This window comes from Vanessa atalanta, chromosome 6, assembly GCF_905147765.1.
Source record: "Vanessa atalanta chromosome 6, ilVanAtal1.2, whole genome shotgun sequence".
In the NCBI taxonomy this organism is placed as follows: Eukaryota; Metazoa; Arthropoda; class Insecta; order Lepidoptera; family Nymphalidae; genus Vanessa; species Vanessa atalanta.
The window spans coordinates 5,160,856-5,184,098 of record NC_061876.1 but is presented as its reverse complement, the minus strand read 5'-3'; the positions used below and the strand labels follow the sequence as shown (position 1 = coordinate 5,184,098).

Genomic DNA, 23,243 nt, shown 5'->3' with positions numbered 1-23,243 from the left:
AAAGGGTGTTAATTTAGTCGCATCATCGTTAAGACCACACGCGATATGCTAAAAGTCAATTGCGTAATTGAGTGTCTTCAAAACGCTTCTATTATACAATAGGTTATAAAATCGTATTCTAAGTTATAAGCCCTTAAGACTTGTCGTATTGTGTAAAAAGAAATCAAAAATTTGAATCTGTGAGTACACTATTATTAAAACGCTTATGGATAAGGAATTTGGTATCAATATTTATTGTTGGGAACTATAGAACTTTATATATTGATATTATAATATCAAATATTGTCTGTATTTCTTCTTATGTGTCTGTATTTAAAAAAAGATACATAAATAAAATATATACCTACATAAAATCCTCAACCCAGTTGTGCGATATTTTTCAGGCCGTTACTTTATTTGAATTTTGAAATATTGTAAAAATCCAATAGATTTAATAAATATTACTCAATTTTATGCGATGTTCAGTGATTTTTTATAATGGTGGAATTAATCGTCTTGTTATTGGTTAGCTTATAGGACTCTGTGTCTTCTGTGTAAGTATTATCAGAACTTCGTATCAAAAAGCAATGTTAGCTTCGAAAATATATAAAGCCAATGGTCCTGCATCCGATTTCCCCTCGATCGTGACATAATGCCGTTTCAACGAGAGATAATACTACAAATACTACTTGGTGGTAGGGCTTTGTGCAAGCCCGTCTGGGTAGGTACCACCCACTCATCAGATATTCTACCGCCAAATAACAGTACACTGTATTGTTGTGTTCCGGTTAGAAGGGTGAGCCAGTGTAATCACAGGCACAAGGGACATAATATTTTGATAAACTGAGTTTTATAATTTGAAATTTAATTGAAATCCATCCTGCACATGTGTTGGATGTGATAAAAACAGACTATCAGAATGTTTCTCCTAAAACGAATTTATTTAACTGTTCTCGAAATTAAATCTACACATGTCCGTGGTACCGTCCCGTTACAGTTTTGTTACGCATCGCCTGTGAAAATAAATGGATGAGTTCATTTTGTATTTACGTGTTTAGTTTAATAAGTCTTGCTATGTTCAAACTTATGCTCTTAAGTTAAAAATATTTACTTATAAAAAAATACAGAGTGTCAAGAATCAGGTGCGTTAGTTTTCTAAATTAAATTATTGCTTTTCTGAAGCAATCGAGATACTGTAATGAACTGCATGCTATTAATAACCTTGCTAACGCCATTTTAATATAATAATGTTATTATTATTATTATCATGATTAACTCTTATTGGCGTTAAACTAAAACAAATTAGTTTTGATTAGGGTCTATAGTATCTATACTAAGCATGTATAATGTATACTACGAATCTATGTACGTAATAATATTAAATTGAAGTATCAAAATTATTAAGAATCAGGTGCGTTAGTTTTCTAAATTAAATTATTGCTTTTCTGAAGCAATCGAGATACTTTAATGAACTGCATGCTATTAATAACCTTGCTAACACAATTTTAATGTAATAATTTTATTATTATTATCATGATTAACTCTTATTGGCGTTAAACTAAAACAAATTAGTTTTGATTAGGGTCTATAGTATCTGTACTAAGCATGTATAATGTATACTACGAATCCCATCAAAAACATAAATGTAAAAATGAGAGCCAAGTTAAATATTATGATATATACCTTGGTTGTTGTCTTCAACGACAAAAGAAGTGAGATCTAAATTTGTGCCAAGTTAAATAGTCCTTTCTGAAATTTATTTATAACTACATAAAATATCATTTCTTCTTATAACTTGGGGTAATATATTGTTGCCTAAGGTCTGACTTGGCTAGTTCTTATATGCTTATAAACACAAATTGTAGTTTGTGTTTAGAATAACAAAATATAACTCAGAACATCTAAGAAGAATGGAGGACAGCTCAGTATTACTTAGTTAGTATTAACGTACATTAAGAGCTGCGATGGCCCAGTCACTAGAAAACATGAATCTTAACCAGATATTGCGAGTTCATATCCAGACAAGTACCATTGAATATTTGCGTGCTTAATTTGTGTTTATAATTCATTTGTAACAGGCTTAGAACTTACGAAGGCTATAATATAATTTGTATATGAGAACTAGCCAAGACAGACCTTAGGCAACAATATATCACCCCAAGTTATAAGAAGAAATGATATTTTATGTAGTTATAAATAAATTTCAGAAAGGACTATTTAACTTGGCACAAATTTAGATCTCACTTCTTTTGTCGTTGAAGACAACAACCAAGGTATATATCATAATATTTAACTTGGCTCTCATTTTTACATTTATGTTTTTGATGGGATATCACTACTTTTTGTATATAAATTATTAGTAGGTACTTATTAATAACAAAATTAATACCAAATGGTTTTTGTTAAGCTATTCTATTTTCTTATGTTTACGGGGTATAATTGTCTTTTTTTTGATACGTTCTTATTTTTCTTGTAGGTACCTCTGAAATGTTCGAGTGAATTGCCCAAGCAGGGGTGGTATAATGTGCGCAGACGGTTGTACTCTACAATAGAGCTCTCTTGTGTCTTGATTTGACTTGGACCTAAATTGATAAGATGTACTCCATCTAAGTTTTTAACTCTAGAGAGGCCAACGTAAGCCTGCTCTTTACTTAATATAGAGGAGCCTATGTCGAAAAGAGCACCGTCAAGGCGAAGGCCTTGTGATTTATGTATAGTAGCAGAATATGCTAAGCAAATAGAGAATTGTTTCCTTTGAACATATATGTACATTACTTAATATCTGTAACATGGTTTGACTTCTAGTTCGCAAATTAAATTATGTTTAAATTGAATTGTTATTTTACGTGCGCTATTGCTGTTGTCGACGTCCTCAATGTACTTTCTCTATTTTTCCATTGGACTCATTCACCAGTCCTTTGCTGACATCAGCATGCTCACTCGATACTGTTCTTCCAAGCAATAAGGATCCCCGTTTGTAGCGCTAGAGTACAAACTTAAATCATTCCTGTTACGATATACATACTCTACTACAGTCTCACGAAACCTATTTTATTGTTGTATACTAGTATACTCAAACAAAAAATATGCAGTCGAATAGACTAGGCAGCTTCCATCGGAAGGCATTGAAATAATTCTTATGAGCGCGGTTGCCACTCGCTCAGACACGCCCGCGTTAAGGTTTAATCGCAACGCTTCTATCCCGCTGCTTCGGCGTCACGTCGCGCGCCGTGTACCGAAACGCCTATTTTTTTTTTTTTTAAGTATATATATAGATTTTGCACCATTGATGTGCGCTAAATGCTAGTTAATAACGTAATAAATACCAAACTCGGCTATACTAATAAGTAATAAAACGGAAATATTTGGATTTAAAAAACTTAAGGGTGGTATTCGACTTGTTATATATTCACGTGAAGACCTTAAAATCCACATTAAAACCGGCTGTCATAAGTTTTGATTGCTGGTTCTTACATCATTTTTTTTATTACAGTTATTACAGGAACTAAGTATATAAGTGTTCCTATAGACCCAATAAAATGAAAAAATAAAATAAAATGATAAAAAATTACCAGTTTCAGATTTTTTCCTTTATATTGGCCTAATTATCTACCTGCATGCCAAATTTGAACTTTCTAGGTCACCTGGAAGTAGGTTATAGTTTTGATCTATAGGTCAGTCAGTGATAAAAATGACGATTTTTAGACGTTAATATCTAAATAACCATTTGAGATGCGTTTATGAAATTTGGAACACATATGTATCTCGCGAGTCTCAATATATGAGCCAAATTTGACATATTTATGTCAAATAGTTTTTGAGTTATGAGGAGGTCAAAAGTGGCTCCAAATGGTTCGTGTAATATTACACACGGTGCTGCACGCCAGTTCTGTTACTAGAACTTGGCTGACACGCTACCGCGTGTCTAGATCTATGTACGTAATAAAATTAAATTGAAGTATCAAAATTATCTATTTAAACTACATCGATTCATAAAGTGGAGCAGAACATAGTCTTTAATAAATAATTATTTCTGTCCTGATTCGTGGTGTGAAGGATTAGTGGGTCATTCATTTTCATCGTGCGTTTTAATGCAGGTTATATATAGCTAGGAATTTCATCGTGGGCGTTCCCGTTATTATCCCTATCTAGCTTTGAACTCTTTTTTAAATAGCAAAGTGAGTCATGTATAATTTAAGCAACAAAATTTAGGATGTATGTGTTAGTTGTGTTCGAATGAAATAGTCGGGTTTTAGTCGCAATCGCATGGTTTATTTTTTGCTGAGTGCAACATTATACTACTAAGGGTAGTGATCCGATTAAATCTATTTTTAATTCTTCTTAAATGGGTAATTAAAAATTACCCATTTTTATGTTATAGGTAGGAAAACGAGCCACCTGATGGTATGGTTACCACCGACCATAGATATTGGCGCTGTAAGAAATATTCCTTACGTCGTCAACCTGGTAACTAAGATGTTATATATCTTATGTCTGTTGTTACTAAAGACGTAGCTTGACTTTACCTAAACGAGAAATAAGAAAGTAAACTTCGGAAATAAAATAAAAATAATAATAAGCATTTCTTGTTACCTAATAATACGTATGTAATTATTAAATTTGGACAACACTTTTCGTCAAATAACGTAATAAATAATTAAGTACACTATTCTTTGTAAATACCATTTGATCGAAATGTTTTTTTTTCTTTAGATATATGAAATTTTAACAAAATAATAATCGACTTAAAATTTTCAGTCGAAAAAACGATCTTACTGTTTTATTAAAATTAAAAAAACACAACCGTATTGATAACCTCCTTTTTTGTCTCTTAAAATGCATAAATAATAATTCTTCGAATGCATAGTTTCAGTCTACTTACAGAGTCTTGCTTCCTAAAAGTAATGGCGGATTGTGTAGTATTTTAAGATCTCTATCTAAGATTTTTATGGCTCGAAGATGGCCCAGCGGTTTGAACGCGTGCATCTGAACCGATGATTTCGGGTTCAAACCCAGGCAAGCACCACCGAATTTTCATGTGCTTAATTTGTGTTTATAATTCATCTCGTGCTCGGCGGTGAAGGAAAACATCGTGAGGAAACCTGCATGTGCCTAATTTTAACGAAATTCTGCCACATGTGTATTCCACCAACCCGCATTGGAGCAGCGTGGTGGAATATGCTACAAAACCTTCTCCTCAAAGGGAGAGGAGGCCTTTAGCCCATCAGTGGGAAAATTAACAGGCTGCTAATGCTAATCTAAGATTTTATATACTTTCATATATTGTTTTCATAATTTAAATTGACAAAATTTTCCATATAGGTGTATAATTTTTCCAATACAATTGTATATATATTTTTGGTTTTTTTAAGGTTTGGCTGAAACTTGTAGCGACAATTTTAGGTTTAGTATATAATTATTCTTAATCATTTATCATGTCTTATACCGTGTTATTTGTAGTTACACTTTTACTGTGTGTGTGTTAACATATCTTGTAATATAATTTAGGTGAGGTTTTTTAAACAGCTCAATAAATTTCAATTCTCAACGTATAAACTAGTTTTTATTTTAAACATATATTATGAAATAATAAAAAAAAACTATATTATCATGAATAATATATATATTTAATAATCAGTTTATTTTTGACATAATTGTTAGAATTCAACTAACAATAGACTCAAATGTAACGGTCACATAATTTACAAATATAAGAAAAAATACGTTCGTATTAAAATTATTATATATAAATTATCATAGATTTTGTAAATATAAAATTGAACATAATGTCGACTACAAATCCTTGAGATTTGCTTCTCTTTTAATATATTGTTTCATACGCATTATTTATCTTCTTTGGACTGAATCTATGTATATTTTAAAACTAGAACTTTCTATCGCAAGCACAAGGAGTCTGTAGTGTATTTTTGGCGCGACTTTAAAATTCTTCTTCCGCGTTATCAAGGTCCAGGTTTCAAAACTAGTGTTGTATTTTGTATGTGGCCCAGAGACTGAGCTTTCATGAGTTTTATTTGTGCTCAAATCTAGGCTAAAATCTTCGTGCAATAATTTCTTAATGTTAAAGTTTTACTTTAAAGTACATAATACCAAGGCAGTTTATTTCTTTGTTAAATAAGGATATTTAACTGTGTTTGTAGTTTTACAATATTCATGTAAATCGTATGCATTGTGTGTTTGATCATGCGCAGCCATTTATAATAATAAACGTCATCGCATAAAAATAGATCGAACCCTCGCTCTGAACGAGAAAACATCATTATCAGTTAGAGTGAACGATTACAAATCTGATTCATACCTAATTCTAAAGCTCAGTACTGACGTCACAGAACATTCAATCTAAAAAAAAAACACTTAAAGTTCTTTAGATTTGGGTGCGGTTACATACTTGGCGTATATCGTCAGTGTTTTCAACGGATTTATTTATTGTGTATGACGTCACGCGCCATTGACCCGCCGCCGCCGCTTCTTCGTCTAGGTCGATCACTCGACTCTGTGACAACTCACATAATTAGACTTTGTGCTTTCGTACTACTAGTCTTATTAATGGATCTAACCGTACTTTTACTATTAACGAAAAAAAATGTTTAAAGATTTAGGAAAATATAGTGAGTGTTTATTTCTGGGCTTGAATGAAGCGTGTTTTCTTTGAATTATCCAAATGTCAGCTATTATATTACATATATTGATTATATTTAAGATATATTATATATGTTCTTTATTGTATTAGAGTGATTCATCAGTCACGAAACATGAGTCAGAAAATATATATGTTTTCTAACATATATTTAATGGAAGTTAATATTACAATATTAGAATAATTTTAAATCCTTATATATCCTAATCAACGGATTTTTTGGCAATATTATTATATTATCACGGATTTTTCTTTATGTAAAGAGACAATATCAGTACATTAATAATATAATTTAACGTGATATTTTTGATTCTAAGGTCAATTACCAAATTTTTTGTTATACCTTGTCTTTCAAACTGTGTTTGTTTGGGCGCACTAGAATACAATTTCATGAATTTTAATAATAATCTGAATATTATTATATATTATATCCTTCTTCATGTAACTAAACCGAAGCATACTCAGATAATACTTAGACAGTTACATTTACATATTGAAGATTAGTTTACATTAAAATAACACACGATCCACCTTCCACGCAATCATGAAACAGAAGTTATTTTTAAGTATAATTAATCTTTATATATTTATTTAAGCCGTATTAATATACCTAATACATGATGGTATTTATTTATCTGCGCGTTAAATTTATCGTGAAAATATATTATATAAACATACGTCACCACTGAATTTTCACGATTAATTTGTGTTAATTCATCATCGTAAAGGAAAACATCGAGACGAAACATCGGATAAAATTTTGCCACGTGTGTATCTAACAACCAGCAAAGGAACATAGTCTTAGGCCAAAGCTGGGTTGACCAAACTGGACCTTATTACTTTTATTACCTTACAAATGTCAAAACAATTTCTGTATAGATATATATTATATATATGTAGGCTTATATGGCGTCTCGAGTATTAAACGTTTGGTATATTATCTAAATTCTTATTTAAATTAGCGAAACGTGAAGTATCATAGTGCTGAGTGTGTTTGTATTATCGTTTAACACACCAATCGACCTTCAATTTGTTACGTACGGTGAGAATTTTGTAAAACAACTTATCAGCTTCGACTTCACACAATTTGTACTGCTAAATATTAAACTAATAATATTAAGATAAATTATAATTTTATTATTATTAACTAATACGGATCCATTTAAGTTATTTACCGAGAAGTGCTTGACATCTTTGTAAAGGTCAGTAGGCAAACATCATGGACCGGGAATTTTCAAATCTTTTATGGATTTAAAAGTTTACAAATATCTCGATTTCTTAAAATAAAAATAACGTTTTTCGTTTATTTCAAAATCGGAAAATTGTTGATTTTTTTTTACTTTTTATTTTATTTACTTAAGTTTTTTTAAATATCAATATTACACATATTATAACCTTTTAGTAACATAACAGGTGTTTGGCTGAATATAACGCAGCTATTTTATTACTTATATTAAAATAACAATCGCTTCTAGGTTTAATGTAGGACATATACAAATATTTAATGGTATATAATTAACTATTACTTTATTTTAATAGGTAAAAACAGTAACTAGGCAGAATCAACATTTGGAACCAGTGGTAGATTTCCATTAAACATAATCATGTAAAATTATTCTTGTGAGCGCCTTATTGAGAATGAATCTTTCACGCTATTAATTTCCTCTTTATTTTTCTTTTATGTTATAGGTAGACGAAGCAAATGAGTGAGCACTTGATGTAAAGTGGTGACCACCGCTCATAGACGATGGCGCTAAAAAAATATTAACCATTCCTTACATCGCCAATACGCCGCCAACCTTACGAACGAAGATGTTATGTCCCTTGTGCCTCTAATTACACTAGCTGACTCATCCTTCAATTCGGAACACAACAATACTGGGTACTGCTGTTTAGCGCTAGAATATCCGAAGAGTGGGTGGTACCCAGACGGGCTAGCACAAAGCCCTACTTACAAGTAAATTTGATCCTTATCAACCGATTATTTCCTATTCATCTATGATGTATCAATTGTGTAATTGTGTATACTCCCGTGCCTCGGAAAGTATGTAAAGCCGTTAGTCCTGCGCCTCAACTCTTTCCGGTCCCATGGGATTATGAGAGTTTATCTGTGTTTGCGTACACATTTGTGCACTAAAATAATATGTCCTGCATATTTGGTTGAAATCCCAAGACCGTGACCGAAATGGTGATGCAGAATGTGTAACCCGATTGTTGAAACTAATGACATTTTTAACTTTGCCGTTTAATAGATTCAAGTCGTTTGTAAAAAAAAAAATGGCAAAGAAGGCATATTATGATGATTATATATGATTATATAGATGATAAAAAAGCGTGGAGTTAATGCTTGTTGACTTCCAGGCAGGAGACATAACATACATATATAATTGTATTTAACTAACACGATTGTATGTTTAAATGTTGAAAAAGAGTAAATATTGAGTTTCTTGCCGGTTCTTCTCGGTAGAATCTACATTTCGATCCGGTGGTAGTTACTTTACTTAAAATAGTTTGTTAAATGACGATTCAAAGGGCTTGTAAAAGCCTACTTGAATAAAGTAGATATACATTAATTTTGATTTGAATGGAGCGGTTTCGAAATCTCTTCAAAATTTAATTATTCCTAAGGATATAAATAATATAGATTAAACAAAGCGTATTGTTTTGTTAAGCAATCTACCGTACTGAGCGAGTAGATATTGGCGGCCTAAATCTACTTAATAGAGACGACGCTATGACGCAGAGTTCTATTTCATTTAAATGAATTTAAATTTTGTATAACAATTTGTCGTACCTTTTAAAATAAAGATATCGAACTATTACACTATACATTGCAAAAGTTATTAATCTTTCAACTGCAATTAGAATACGAAGTACTTTATGAATTATACCAGTAAAAATAAATTGCAATATGTAATGTTATTTTTACTAGGCTAAATTATTTTTTAAGCTACGTGGCTACCAGCATTTGGAAAAAAACTTAATTGCGATTTAAATACTTGACTATATTGAACGTCTTAGAAAAGAAGGTCGTAAACTCGGAACGGTAATCCATTTACAGATTATTTTACGACAATTTAAATTCATTTAACCGTGATCTTGAAGAATTTAACGCGGTTGACCGCAAACTGTTAGATTTGGAGTATTATAAACTATTTTTTTATCATTGGATAGATTTAGTTTGAAAAGAAATTTCCTTCTTTAATTAGTAATGCATGTCAACATTTCCTTTTCTGATTAAATATATTATTTATCAATTAATACTTCAAAATAAAAAGGTTAAACATTATTTAAAATTTTCTTCATAAAGATGGACAATCAGAATCATGTATATACTTCGAAATTTACTATGCTATGTATATGTCTACTTTATACTAACATAATAAATGCGAAAGTAACTCTTGTCTGTTACGCTTTTACAGGCAAACCACTGAACCGAATTTGTTGAAACTTCAGTTGGTCAGGTGTTAGGTAAAAACACACGAGCCTCGGGAGACAACTAGGATGTATGTATATTACTGCAATGTTTAGACAAAAATATATACATATACTCTATTACACCCATAACAGGAAAAAAGTTAAATAAACAACATTTGACTGTAAATTGACTCGATATCATTGGTCGAGAGCTTGATTAATCTTTGATATTCACTATGGATTTGTGAAAAAATAACGTATTGAACGTCGACGAAACTGTTATCGTTAATTTTGGAAGTTAAATTAATGTGGAAATAAGTGTTTAAGTGAAATAGTGTTGTATTATAAATAAGGATGTGTTAATTATAAGCTCTTAGTAGTGCACAACATAGCTGAGTTAGTAGCAATAAGGTATAAGGTTTGTTTATTTTGTTTCCTACTTCAAATTGGAATAGGCTATACATAATAATGTATAGGCTATTCCAATTAATTAATTCTATTAAGACCCGAGATGGCCCAGTGGTTAGAACGCGTGCATCTTAACCGATGATTTCGAGTTCAAACCCAGGCAGGCACCACTGAATTTTTATGTGCTTAATTTGTGTTTATAATTCATCTCGTGCTCGGCGGTGAAGGAAAACATCGTGAGGAAACCTGCATGTGTCTAATTTCAACGAAATTCTGCCACATGTGTATTCCGCCAACCCGCATTGGAGCAGCGTGGTGGAATATGCTCCAAACCTTCTCCTCAAAGGGAGAGGAGGCCTTTAGCCCAGCAGTGGGAAAATTTACAGGCTGCTAATGCTAAATACATAATACCTCTTTATTAAGTGGTTTGTTATTATTCAAAATAAGGCATTCGTGTGTTTATTTATTTATTTGCAAGTGCCCTGTAAGCAAACCAAAATTGATCCACCAGAATATGTTGTTCTATGCGAAAAAAACACTTATATTTATGCTGCAGAGCATTCGATATTTTAAAAAATAATATTACTAAAAAGATATCACCATACATTTCAACGTACAGTTGAATGATTGGACTATATTTTTAAGTGAATCACAAAATCACATATAAATCCGTAAAACGGTTAATGTATACCAGATTCCGTTGGTACCTTTTCTACGAATTGTTTTGGATAATAAATATAATTATAGTCGAATCTAACTAAATACAGAGGCTTGAAACGTGTGCCGTAATAAATTCTTAAAGAGTGGTTTTATTTGAAATATACTTTATTATCCGTAAAATACATTTTACTTTACCACATGACGTCAGTTTCCCAAACAGATACAAAGTGTTACAAAAATAGAACGTAGAATTTTATCCGAAGAAATATGTATCTTAAAATTTAAATGTACAACGGATGGAAATTAGTTATTTATCACTAAATATATATGTCAATGTCGCTAGCGATAAGGCTGAAGATCCCGTGTCACGAATTCAAAGTTAGGCCATTAAAAAGTTATTCAATTTTTCTTTTCTCAGTAGCGGTTTGTAGTTTGACAGCTGGCAGCGTTTACGTAAAATCTCTATATTAACTCGTCTCAATTGCAAAGCGTACAATTTAATTTGAATAATAGAAAATACTTCATGTTAATATGTATAGGTATTATTTATTTCGATAATGTACTCCATTTTAAATAAAATTATCGCTTATAATTTCACAATTTATTTGAATACTTTCTGTGATGATAATGACGATACGAAAAAGCTTTTTAAAGTCTAGGCGATTAATTATTATAGATTTTGGTTTGTTTTGACTTATATCTAAGAGATAGATTTATTTTGTTACTGTTTTCTTTTTGAGATCAACAAATATTTGATACAATGTTTTTATGTTTTTTTGTTATCGTTTTGGCTACGTTGACTTGGAAAGCGGTCGGACCGACAATAATCTCTGATTATAAATTTAAAACTTAAAAAATATGCAACGTATAGCCATACTATGTAGAACATATCAATCAAGAAACTATTAGCTATAATAATAAAAATGAATACATACATTTTTATATTACTATTTTATTGAAATAAAAAATATACAGGAATAAATAATAACTTCAAATTATACTGTTTTAAATAAATACATATTAAATTATAATAACAATTATATATTATTTGTTTAATAGCTGTTCCATTTCGATTTAACCGACAAAAGCAGAACACTTCAAAATTTTATTGTTTGTTTTTTGTTCTGCTCATCATAATCTGTCTTACTATTTGATTAAGAGATAAAATTTAGTACAGATGCAGCAATGCGTAATCAACGTAGGATGTGTTTTGAGGTCAGTTTTGTTAATTTCCTAAACCATATCAGTACCTACTATATTCTAGATCGATTTCGAGTCGATTTTACACTTTGTATATTATATTTAAACAATATATGCATTAAAGTAGCGTATCACGTTAAATTAGTTTTCAATAATTCACGAGAGACATACAAAATAAGATTTATTAATTATATATTTATTCTATTCAATATAAATAAGGGTGTAGATATAATAATAATTTTTGACATAAGGATTTATACGTTTACTTAACATGCAATAATTAAAGTTAACAATTACAATTTAGAGTACAGTCTGGTCATCTTAGTTCGATTATAAGTTTAGCCCGTGTTAAAAATATGCATGTGAATAATCAAATAATTAGAAAGACCATAAAGTACTCAAAATCAATACACATTTATGTCAATAGGGCAACAAAACGAATAATACAAATTCGGAACAAACACTCGAGTATAAAATCTCACACCAACTCGGAATCGCGTTTATTTCAGGAATCGGCTGGATCTGATCCAAAAACGAGTATAATCGGTAGCCGGTCACTTTTCCCGCTGACTCAACCACTGAGTAACTCCTCTCCAGTGACTTCGTTTTACGAATGTCAAAGATTCAGCCCACGTACTATTTTTATATGACAATCCCGAACTATTTTCGAAATTGTGTTTGTGAATTACTCGGAAAATAATCATTTAGTTGGTACTGGGAATTTATTTTCCTTGTTTATTTTATATTAACTTTTTTTGGAAGATTTCTTAGATAAATATACGTGTTACTCATGACTTTACATCTATTAATATAATCAATGATTCGTATATAGCATGTAGTTTTATAATGAGTAGGGTTTTCAAGCCCTATTCCATCCTTTTAGAAGTTTTTTAAAACTTACTTATATATAGTATGAATCAATTGCTCCAAACAAAATTTCCTTAAAATGGATTCAACAGTCAGCCGTGGACGTAACATAGAATAATTTTTAATAGGCTAATTTTGAATTTATAATGTTAGAACAAAGTATCTCGTGATTTTGCAAGATAATTACGCATGGATAGTGATGTACTAAAGTAAAATAAATCGATAATATTATTTTCGATATTTCTGTGAACGCGCTTAGGATGATTTTGTTGACAATGCTAAATAAGATTGATAGTTGAATAGTCACTCGTACATGCGAGGATAACTATTTTCTGTTGTTACACAATCACTGTTCTATGCCAACTGTTTTCTACGACATTGTCGCGAAAATAATAAATAGATAAAAATATATTTGACGTGTTTAGAACTCTATTCCACGTTGCTTCTACTATGTAATTGTTATAGACAATATATTCAATTTACAGTAATTATCTCGAAAATTTATTATGCTGAAAGAAAAAAAACCCTTAGATTGGTTTTGTTAAATAATTCCATTTTTGATATTTGAAATTTTTTTTAAAAGTAACTTCAACTGTGTTTGAAATACAGCATTTTTTGACATAACTTCGAAAGAATCTAATTATTAATTAATGAGAAATAAAATAAAAATTGACCTTTAAACAATCCAACAGTAAATTACGTGCACGTGAACTGTTCAAACCGTTTTTTATTTGAGTAGATGTTATTACCTTATTCCGCTAAATCAGAAACTTCCTCACGCACTTTTAAGGTTAATATTTATTTAAGCCTTAAAAAAACAATACGTCTGAGTGCATCCTTATGTTCGTAAAGAGATCAATCCACTATGTTAATTTGTAAACATATCAATCAAGTATCCGTTTTGAAGATTCCGATATGTTCCAGAGACATTGTTGTACACTATTGATTACAAATTTCATTATAGTTATTCTGTTTACAATATTACTAAAATTAACATGTTTTTAGAATCAATAAAAAATATAAAACCTATTTTATAATAAAAAAAATAATTAACGAATATAAATTCCACTCCGAGTCTTATAATCCGTTTTAAATTATAAACGTCTTAACTTATACCGAAGATCGTATGAATTTTAGACATTTACTTCAAGGTACGAAGAGAGGTCAGAATGTTATCCTTGACAACTAATCAATGCATGTTAGATCATCACGGAAAACCTGTCTAATGACTAAATATTTTAACAACTTAATAAATAACACAATAACCTATACAAACATCCTAATAACCACGAATAAAAACGGAAAAAATCGTCGAGTAATCAATATTTCGATGCAAAATCGATTATATAAAATCGATTATATTAATATTCACTAGTTGCTTGACTCAACTAACAATGACACGATCCGAAGTAAACAGTGACATTTGCATATGTACAAATGTCTTTCGACTTTTATCGACGTAATTACATGAGACTACGTTATATTTTAATAGGTACTTATAGCTTATACTGCGATCGTTTATTAAATACGTAACAAACATCTGTTTTGCTGACGTCGGGTAAAACTCTCGAGATAAAACAAAGATATGAGGTATATTTTAAAAGTCATTATCATGAGTTAAGAGAGCAACATTAAATGATGTAAAACAGATCGGCCTCTGTGAGACGGTTGGATTTGTTCCGCTATGATAAGTGTATTGAATCGCTTTGAAATGAACTTGGTCTATAATTTTAGTTTATTCACTGAAACGTAACTGTATTATGCAAGAATTACTTTATTATTTATATACCTGACCAAAGAAGCGTTCCCGCGCCGCTGCCATGGTTTCGTTTCGTGTCTCACTTTTGATAGAATTTGTGTCGGTAGGCTGTGTCATATTTAAGGATTCCTGGGACTTTTTCACGGGATCATCAGGTGTTGCCTGCGCCTGCGCAGCCTGAAGCGCAGCTCGTTCACAGTTGTCATCTGCCACTTTCGGTACTTTATACACACTCTCGTTTACTTTACCACCTCCAACACCGTTAGTTTTTTCACTGTTTTCTTTCTGCTTTTTCTTGTTTTTCTTCTTGTTCTTCGGTTTCTTAGGCGTCTTGCCTTCGTGAAGACGATCGCTAGCGCAGCACTGCACATTACCCATGTCGAGGTGTGAGCATGTCGCGGTTGCTCGGTCGGCGGGAGTGGGCTCGGTCGGTCGGTCGTTCGAGGCGCGTCGGCGTCGGCGCCGGCTCGCGGAATGAGCTCGTGAGTCCCCGGCGTCGTGGCGCCCACCCGCCCCGGTATTTTTGACGCAAACTTTGGATTCGCGCTGACCGCCGATTACGCGGATGGCGTCCACGAAGGATCGCACCCGAAAGCCAAAACGTTTACGCGTGCCGGCCGCGCTGGCGTCATCGCGCGCCTCGGCCCCCGCACCGCAAGGTCAAGGCGTACTCATTATTCCTCCTGGGCACCCGTCGTCACGAACCGCTCCGTCAAGAAGGCTTAGTCTAACAATGAGCGAGACCTCAACACCTTCCTCGTCAACTGTGGCCGACTTGCTACCCGTTACGGTTATCGATCACGCAATGTTTACGTTTAGCTACCACGGGAACGACGAAGTAACCAATAGCGACACGATATTTACGGTTGTTATGCATTTAATTAAATCGTGCGATGCATAGAGTATCAACTCGGCACGTATAATATAACTATTATTTTATACAATTTATTTTCATTGTAAACAACGTGCAATGTTTTGTTTTAGTGCGGTCGTGCCGTGCGCGTTATCAGACGCTCCGAGACTGGCGATGACAGATCGTTGTTATATAGTAACGCGACCACGTGGTTCCGCTATGCATCGAGTTGTAAATTTAATACGCTGAGTTATCCACGCTAGAGGAAACCGAATAACTTTAATTATAATCTCTTTTGATGTATAATTCGAGTTTCCGATAATAATATCAGTGTCGCAAGTTCGAATTAAGTATCGTTACCATATTTAAATCAATACTCTAGTCAACCTTTAGCTATATGTAATTCTAATAAACAATGAATGTATTAAATAGTTATATATATACATATTTGTTTATTGTGTACAAGCGAATGTCTCTGTTTATAATTAGTCTGTGGCGAAGCATCCTAATCACGAACCTGTCATGCACGCGCCCCATCATAATTTTGAAGCCACATTTAATTAATTTTTGCTCTACATTAGAAATAAAACGCATTCTCGATAACTGTACTAGTAGTTTTATGGTTTCGTGTCTATAATAAAATTCAAATCATGCATATAATTATTCCAAGAAATAAAACAGTTTTTAATTTTGTGTGAATTTCATTATTTTTGTCAAAGGATTCGAACAATTTTATCAAACAATAGTGTAAGCTGATAACTCTGTTTTAAATACTGTAATTAAAAAATATATGTGTTGGGTTGTAGGTACATTAATCAAAACCCACTATAATTTGTTCAGAAATTGTGATAAAACATGCAAAGTATGTCGCATACGTAAGCGACTCCGAAACTCCGAGAGTGAGGGGGATTATGGGTGGGTTGTTATTTGACGGGGACCGTTTTCCTTAGTGGGTAGCAATGGGCAACCTGCCCGTTCTACATAGGCCCGCTTTACGTAAGGGGATTTGAAAATGCATTTTACAGCATCAAAAAATATCTAACTCTACCTGAGTTTGTTATATTTTATTAATAAATTCGTGTACGAAATTTGGTATGTTTTTTTTTCGGTTTACGTCATTGTAGTCACCTACTTGAAATTAATATTGCGTTAGCTTGGTCACTGATAAATAGCAATTACGTTTTTACTACCCTCAGTGCAATAACGATAAGAGACGCAGCCATATCGATTGCCTATTCTATATAAACAAGTGTAAACTTACCATATTTTTTAAAAAAGTAAATAAATCACACACACTCACATACACACCACGTTTCACAACACTTTTATCATAAACTTTAGAAAAAAAAAAATATTTTACAAAGTATTTTCTTTTTCTCCTAATCGTACGATAATATTTGTAATTGTATTATTAATAAGGAAATAAATTACATCAATAATAACAATACTGTTTTAATACACGGAAGGAAAGCCATTTCTTATATATGTATTTGTTTTTTAACAATTATCTACTCTGCCTTAAATATTTCAACATTATATCATCATTCGATCGACCTTTCTTGAGGGCGTAGCGTAACTTTTATTCAACAATTTTTATGTAATATTTTGCGTATGTAACTTGACCGCTTTTGCACGCTGTAGCTACTCTGAGAGATGTTCTTGGATAATTTATAAAGTAATGCCATTAATAATGGGGTCATTGTAGTAGACATTAAATATTTCCCACTAATGTCGTCCACGGTGACTGTTCTCAACCGAGACACGCCAATTATGGTAGTGATATTACAGTGCACAAGGGTCTGTGCAAACTCAGGTGCACTTTTAATTAATCCACATCAATATCCAAGGCACGAGGCATTGTAACTCTACCAACTTCCTAATTTCTGGCTACTTATAATTTTATTAAAGAAAGACGGCTCTAAATATTTTTTACAGACTCGACCCAAAATTTAAAATCTGAGATTGCAGCTGTACTAGCTGCCGAGCGTGTCTCTGAACCAACGAGAAAGCTATAAATATATTAAGAAGGTCTTTGCGTTATTTTGTAATTTATAGAATACTAGCTACTCGGCCCGGTTTCACACGGGTACAATAAATGTCTATATCAGGTTTTTTGGTCCTGCCAGGAAATATAAATTCTCGGCTTTTCTCTAATATTTTATTTCCCTTGAATAAATTTAATTGTTGATGAAAATCGCATCAAAAACCGTTGAGTAGCTTAAATACTCTAAGCATACGGACGGCGGGAAGCGATTAATTGGCTTTGGCAAATGAGCCTTCTGATGGTACTTATCATCACTGCTCATAGACATTTGTATTGCAAGAAATATTAACAATGCCTTACATCAGCAATACGCCACCAAACTTGGGAACTAAGATATTATATCTCCCTGTGGTTTCTCTGGTTCACCCACGCTTTAAACAGGAACACAATACCACTAAGTAGTGCTGCGCGGTGGTTCAATATATGACCTACCCAAGCAAGCTTGTAAAAACTACTATCAAGGTAGGAAGTATTCTGAGATTAACACATTCAAACAAAACAATAAACTCTTTAGTTTATATATTAATCGCAGTAAATACATGGGCGACTGAAATTTGATAGGAATACATTATTATACTTGTAAATTTTAGACTTCAGATATTTTAAACTTCGGTTATTTGGGTACGTGTGTCGCAACCTTTGATGGCCAGGAAACCGGGCCACGCGGACTTTTAACGTATCGACGCCTTTCACACTGACGCGACGTGAAAAAAACAACTTTCTGCATTCAAGTTACTGGTTTTCGTATCAAGACATATGTTAATTTTTAGCCATAATGAAAATTATACGAATTTTCCTTATCTTTTATCTTTCTTATCTTTTTATTAAAGAACCAAGATAGATCAGAGGTTTGTTCATGTGTATCTTAATTGACGCTTGCGGCCGAGCCATTGACAGTGTTTTTTTAATGCTTAATTTAGCATTAATTAAATAACTACATCAATGCGTGCATCTTAACCGATGATTTCGGGTTCAAACCCAGGCAGGCACCACTGAATTTTCATGTGCTTAATTTGTTTTTATAATTCACCTCGTGCTCGGTGGTGAAGGAAAACATCGTGAGGAAACCTGCATGTGTCTAATTTCAACGAAATTCAGCCAACCCGCACTGGAGCAGCGTGGTGGAATATGCTCCAAACCTTCTTCTCAAAGGTAGAGGAGGCCATTAGCCAAGCAGCGGGAAATTTAAATGCTAATGCTAAAAATCTGTGTTAGTAATATTTTACAACAATTCACTGTAATCACGAAATCTTTTGTTACCAACGAGCGTTGACACAAGGTATGTCGTCAATTATGTTTTTTTGGAGATCCGATAAAATTGAAATTTATGAATAAAATTTCGCATCCTTCTATTCAACAAGGAGCCTTCGTTTCCAAGTGGGACATTCACAGTATCTACTAGTTCGTTCGGTTAAAATTAAATTAAAGCAGAAAATAAAAACTCTAGAATATAGTGCCTCACCGATGGCATAATATATGGCGATCGTCAACTGAAATTAAATTAACAAACCTCACGTATTTTTTTCTTATATTTTATTTATAATCCTGAATATAAGAATAATTTAAATTATTTATTAAGTATTTAAATATAGGTATACCAGAAAGAAAATAGAATCATGTATTCAAAGAATTATTTAAAATTATATTATTATTTTCAGTCAGTATTATTTATTGTTAAAAAAAGAAACTTTCGTCGTTCTGCAAGACAGATAAATTAAATGGAACCCGTTAATTTGCCGGTGTCAAATGGCCTTAGCAGTCTAACTTCATTCAATTATGTTTTAATTCATTAAATTAATTATTAATAAAAAAACGTAACTATTAGCATGCAAGTAAATAATGAAATAATAAAAAATACATTTAAATTAAAAAATAAAATAAAGTGTCACGCTAAGTCTGTACCTACATGTAAAAAGACACATGAGTAAACCCACTCCCTATCGTAACAGAAACGTTTCATTATATACGTTCCATATTGAAAGGTTGTATTGAAATTCGACCTTGACATATCACACTAATAAATAGATCGCACTCACAACAACTACACTTTAAAAAAAAAGACATTATGCTTTGGATACGTCATCTTAAATGGTGTTAATAACAGCACATCACTTGTTAACTAGATTTACAGTTTCCGTAGACCTCTGACTGGCGTGACCGAGGATCATTTCGCTCGTCTGACAGCTACTTCACGTTATAAACGTAATTATGACAAATCACATGGAACCAGAGATTTCAGTCGCGTCAGTGGGCGTTTTGACCTAACTAATTAGCTTGACTCTGAAATTATTCTAGAAATTTAGGCTCTAGAACAGAACAAAAATTGAAAATGGAGATCACAGAATCAAATATGCTGATAAAACTAACCTAATGTGAGTGTTAGGATAAACCTTTTCGTTCATTTATCATTCAAAGTCCCGCTAACTAGAAATGTAACAGACGTTTCCGTTTGTTATAAAATAAGACGTCCCTGACAGGAAGACTCAGCTCCACTGCATACGCGGTTAGAAAAGTTAGACAACTAACTGATGTTGATACTTCTCGATTAGTATACTTTGGTTACTTTCATCAAGTAAACTAATAATATATTATTTCCGACTTCGCAAAGTAACATCCTTCCTGGGGCACGGTATTCGTTTCTATAGTAAGATTCGAATGTTATTTTTAACTTGGCGACTTAAAAAATTTAAAACTCATGTCAAGAAAACATTGATAAATAAGACATATTACTTAATACAAGATTTTATTAAAGATAAAAAAGCGTATGCTTAATTTATTTTTATTTCTACATGATATACAAATATAACTTTCATTGTAAATTTCTGACATACTCAGTAATTAAAATGGAGGAAAAGTAACTGATTTTCTCATCGGTTATTCTCAGTAGAATCTACTTTCCGACCCGGTAGTAGCTTAAAATTTAATTCTACACAGTAACATGACGATTCAAAACTGCTTTTATGAGCCTACATTAACAAATAATATTTTGATTATGATTTTTTCGAACATTGAAAATTTTCATTCAGATATCGACTCCAGAAATATGTAGCTTAGACATATATTTTATTAACTTGAAAACTATTTAACTTTTTTTTAAATATTTCAATCGATCGATATTATTTAATTCTAATAAATATTATTTTGTTGTCACTTAAAAAACTCCATAGTATATTTAAAAAAATTATAGCTTATAAGGATCTACGGAAGATTCCGCGTAGATTGTTCATAGTCTCATACCAATACGTTCATTATCTTACACGTGATTGAGGCAGAAAAAAAGAAACTTAATATATGTTATGAAAATATACCTACTAGCTGCTTAAGGGCAAGATAGAATTACTAACCTCAGTATCACTTTCCGCGACCGCTATTGCGATATCTTTATTTAAGTGTTCCTCTCCCTTATCAAATTCTCTGTTCAGTTCCATTACTTCCATTTCCAGCTGTGGTGATGATTGCAACTCCTCGATGCCTATAGAGTGCTCTGATTCGGAATGAAGAATATTTGGAGTTGGCATTTTCAGGATAAGAGGACGAAAGTTCAGACGAGAAATTTCTGGAAAAATATATTAACTAATTATTATCAAATTTCGAATAAATCTTAAAATCAAAACAAGATTAGTCATAACGGATTTAAATTATATTGAAGATTATTGAGAAAAAAATGGAAAAATAATCATAAATAATAGAAAAAAATATATCTCTGTAAGAACTTAAGCTGTAATTTTTATTTCAGATTTTTTTAAAACACCTGTTCCTTGTTATGTAAATTATAGAAATATTTTAACGTTAAAGTCTTATTTGTTTTCCGCCACTACAATACTGTAATAACCTTGTAAAATCCATGAACTTACCCACGTAAGTTATTTAAATTATAATTCTATTTCATTCGTGTAGGTTTAGTAAACGAGTTTTGCTTAGTAACCTTAACCGATTTCTTAAAAAGCATTGTAATTATTATTAAAAAGTTAATGTACTTACTTTTATTTTCAGCCTTATCTATTTTCGACGTTTTACAAGCTTCTTGAACGGTTTGGCCTTGGGCTGTGTTAGAATAAATTGGTCTAATTGTAATTTTCTGAAGGCCGCTGCCGGGAAGAAGCGTTGTGATCACACGCTTAGGTCTTTCTCTCTCGGGACTTCCTTGATAATGTCCGTATGCTTCGTCAGCTTCCGCATCAATATCAATTAAACAATCTTCAAATTGTTCAAAATGTTCCAAATCAGAATCCAGTTCGCTCCTCGAACCTCGAGAGTCTGGTCTATAAAATGATTCCGAATTTCGTCTGCTACTCGACGGTTTAGGTTCAGGTGACGAAAAACTTCTCATGACGGCACTTTTACATTGACTACTCCGGGGGCTGGTCTCATTTTGTGGAGCGGGTGAGGAGTAGCTTCTCGGTAGTTGACTTTTAAGGCCTTGCATTCTATGCTGCTGTTGATTTGCTCTGGTTGCTATTAAACCTCTGCCTCGACCGCTTTGAGCTAGAGGTAGCTCCTTCCGACGCATCACAGTACAACTACTTAAGACGTGTTTATCTCTATGGAACCACCGTCCAACTGGTCTGGGAATAGTCCGAATGTAATTTTACCGTACCTTGCGCGTGTCTACTTCGTAATGATTGAATTACTATATCGAATAGCAAGGCCGGGTGCAGCCAGGTGATATATAATATGATAAGCACTGGCGATCACGACTGATTTACAAACACTGTTGCTCCACATTGAAATTTGATTAGTCTAAAAGATTTTAGCCCACGCAGGTCATTGTATAGTTCGTATGGTAATCAACTACTCACGCTTTGCATAAAATTAAATTAGCGGCGTATACGCGGTCAATGATTTAATATATATTTTTTTTAATTTTGCAATTAGCGGTACACACGTGCTTTTCAGCTTACGACGTCGTTGTTCAATGACAGAGCTTACGTTATGCTACGAAGAAGCGTAGGTTAAGCTCAGGAGGTAGACAACTTTCTCTTTTCCGGTCTCTTGTAATAACCATCATTCATTAGCGAGCCATTGCCATTACAAAACTCATGTCTCACCAATTTCTATTCTGATCAATATTTGTTTGCTTTAAAGCTTCAATGATTATTAGTAAGAAAATAAAAGAGTTAATCGTTCAATTTATACTAAGTGGCCACTTAAAATATTTCTATTTGAAACGGCCCGGAGGCGATCATTTAATTTCCAAGTTGTGTTATCTTCTAAGAAATTATTAGTTTTATAATATCCGCTAAACACACACACACATAATTTCTTTTTGAATTTTGTGATTGAATAATTTCGGATGTTTGCTCGGATTATGTTGTAAAAGCATTTACGTTGCCCTACTAAAGAATTATAAGCCCTCAACGTGTAGTCGGGTACCATTTGTAACTAACTATCTTATATTTGT

At 32.5% G+C, this 23,243-nt stretch overlaps 2 protein-coding genes across 4 annotated transcripts in view; one reads left to right on the top strand and one right to left on the bottom strand.

The window, feature by feature from the left end:
• The window catches only part of LOC125064959 (NAD(+) hydrolase sarm1), a 79,519-nt gene extending 57,144 nt beyond the window's left edge, over window positions 1-22,375 (bottom strand). Inside the window, exons 1-2 of one of the 3 annotated variants that reach the window (XM_047672301.1) lie at window positions 21,824-22,375; window positions 21,187-21,398 (exon numbers count right to left, since the gene is read on the bottom strand). In XM_047672301.1, the coding sequence (XP_047528257.1) occupies window positions 21,187-21,398; window positions 21,824-22,352 (741 nt within the window). In that variant the 5' untranslated portion in view covers window positions 22,353-22,375. Of the gene's footprint in view, window positions 1-14,975; window positions 15,459-21,186; window positions 21,399-21,823 lie in introns of those variants that run through there. The other 2 variants (XM_047672302.1, XM_047672304.1) reach the window with 2 other exon arrangements.
• Window positions 15,511-16,463, top strand: LOC125064960. The gene is made up of 2 exons (XM_047672308.1): window positions 15,511-15,810; window positions 15,930-16,463. Exons 1-2 carry the CDS (start codon window positions 15,511-15,513, stop codon window positions 16,059-16,061), a joined length of 432 nt encoding a protein of 143 aa, XP_047528264.1. The 3' UTR covers window positions 16,062-16,463.
• Window positions 22,376-23,243: the final 868 nt, after the last annotated feature.

What these genes read in the sequence shown, in the direction of transcription:
- LOC125064960 (XM_047672308.1), top strand. Translation starts at nt 15,511, where the DNA reads ATGGCGTCCACGAAGGATCGCACCCGAAAGCCAAAACGTTTACGCGTG. An exon ending in ATAGCGACACGATATTTACG is followed by an intron (nt 15,811 to 15,929) that starts GTTGTTATGCAT and finishes GTTTTGTTTTAG; the next exon opens with TGCGGTCGTGCCGTGCGCGT.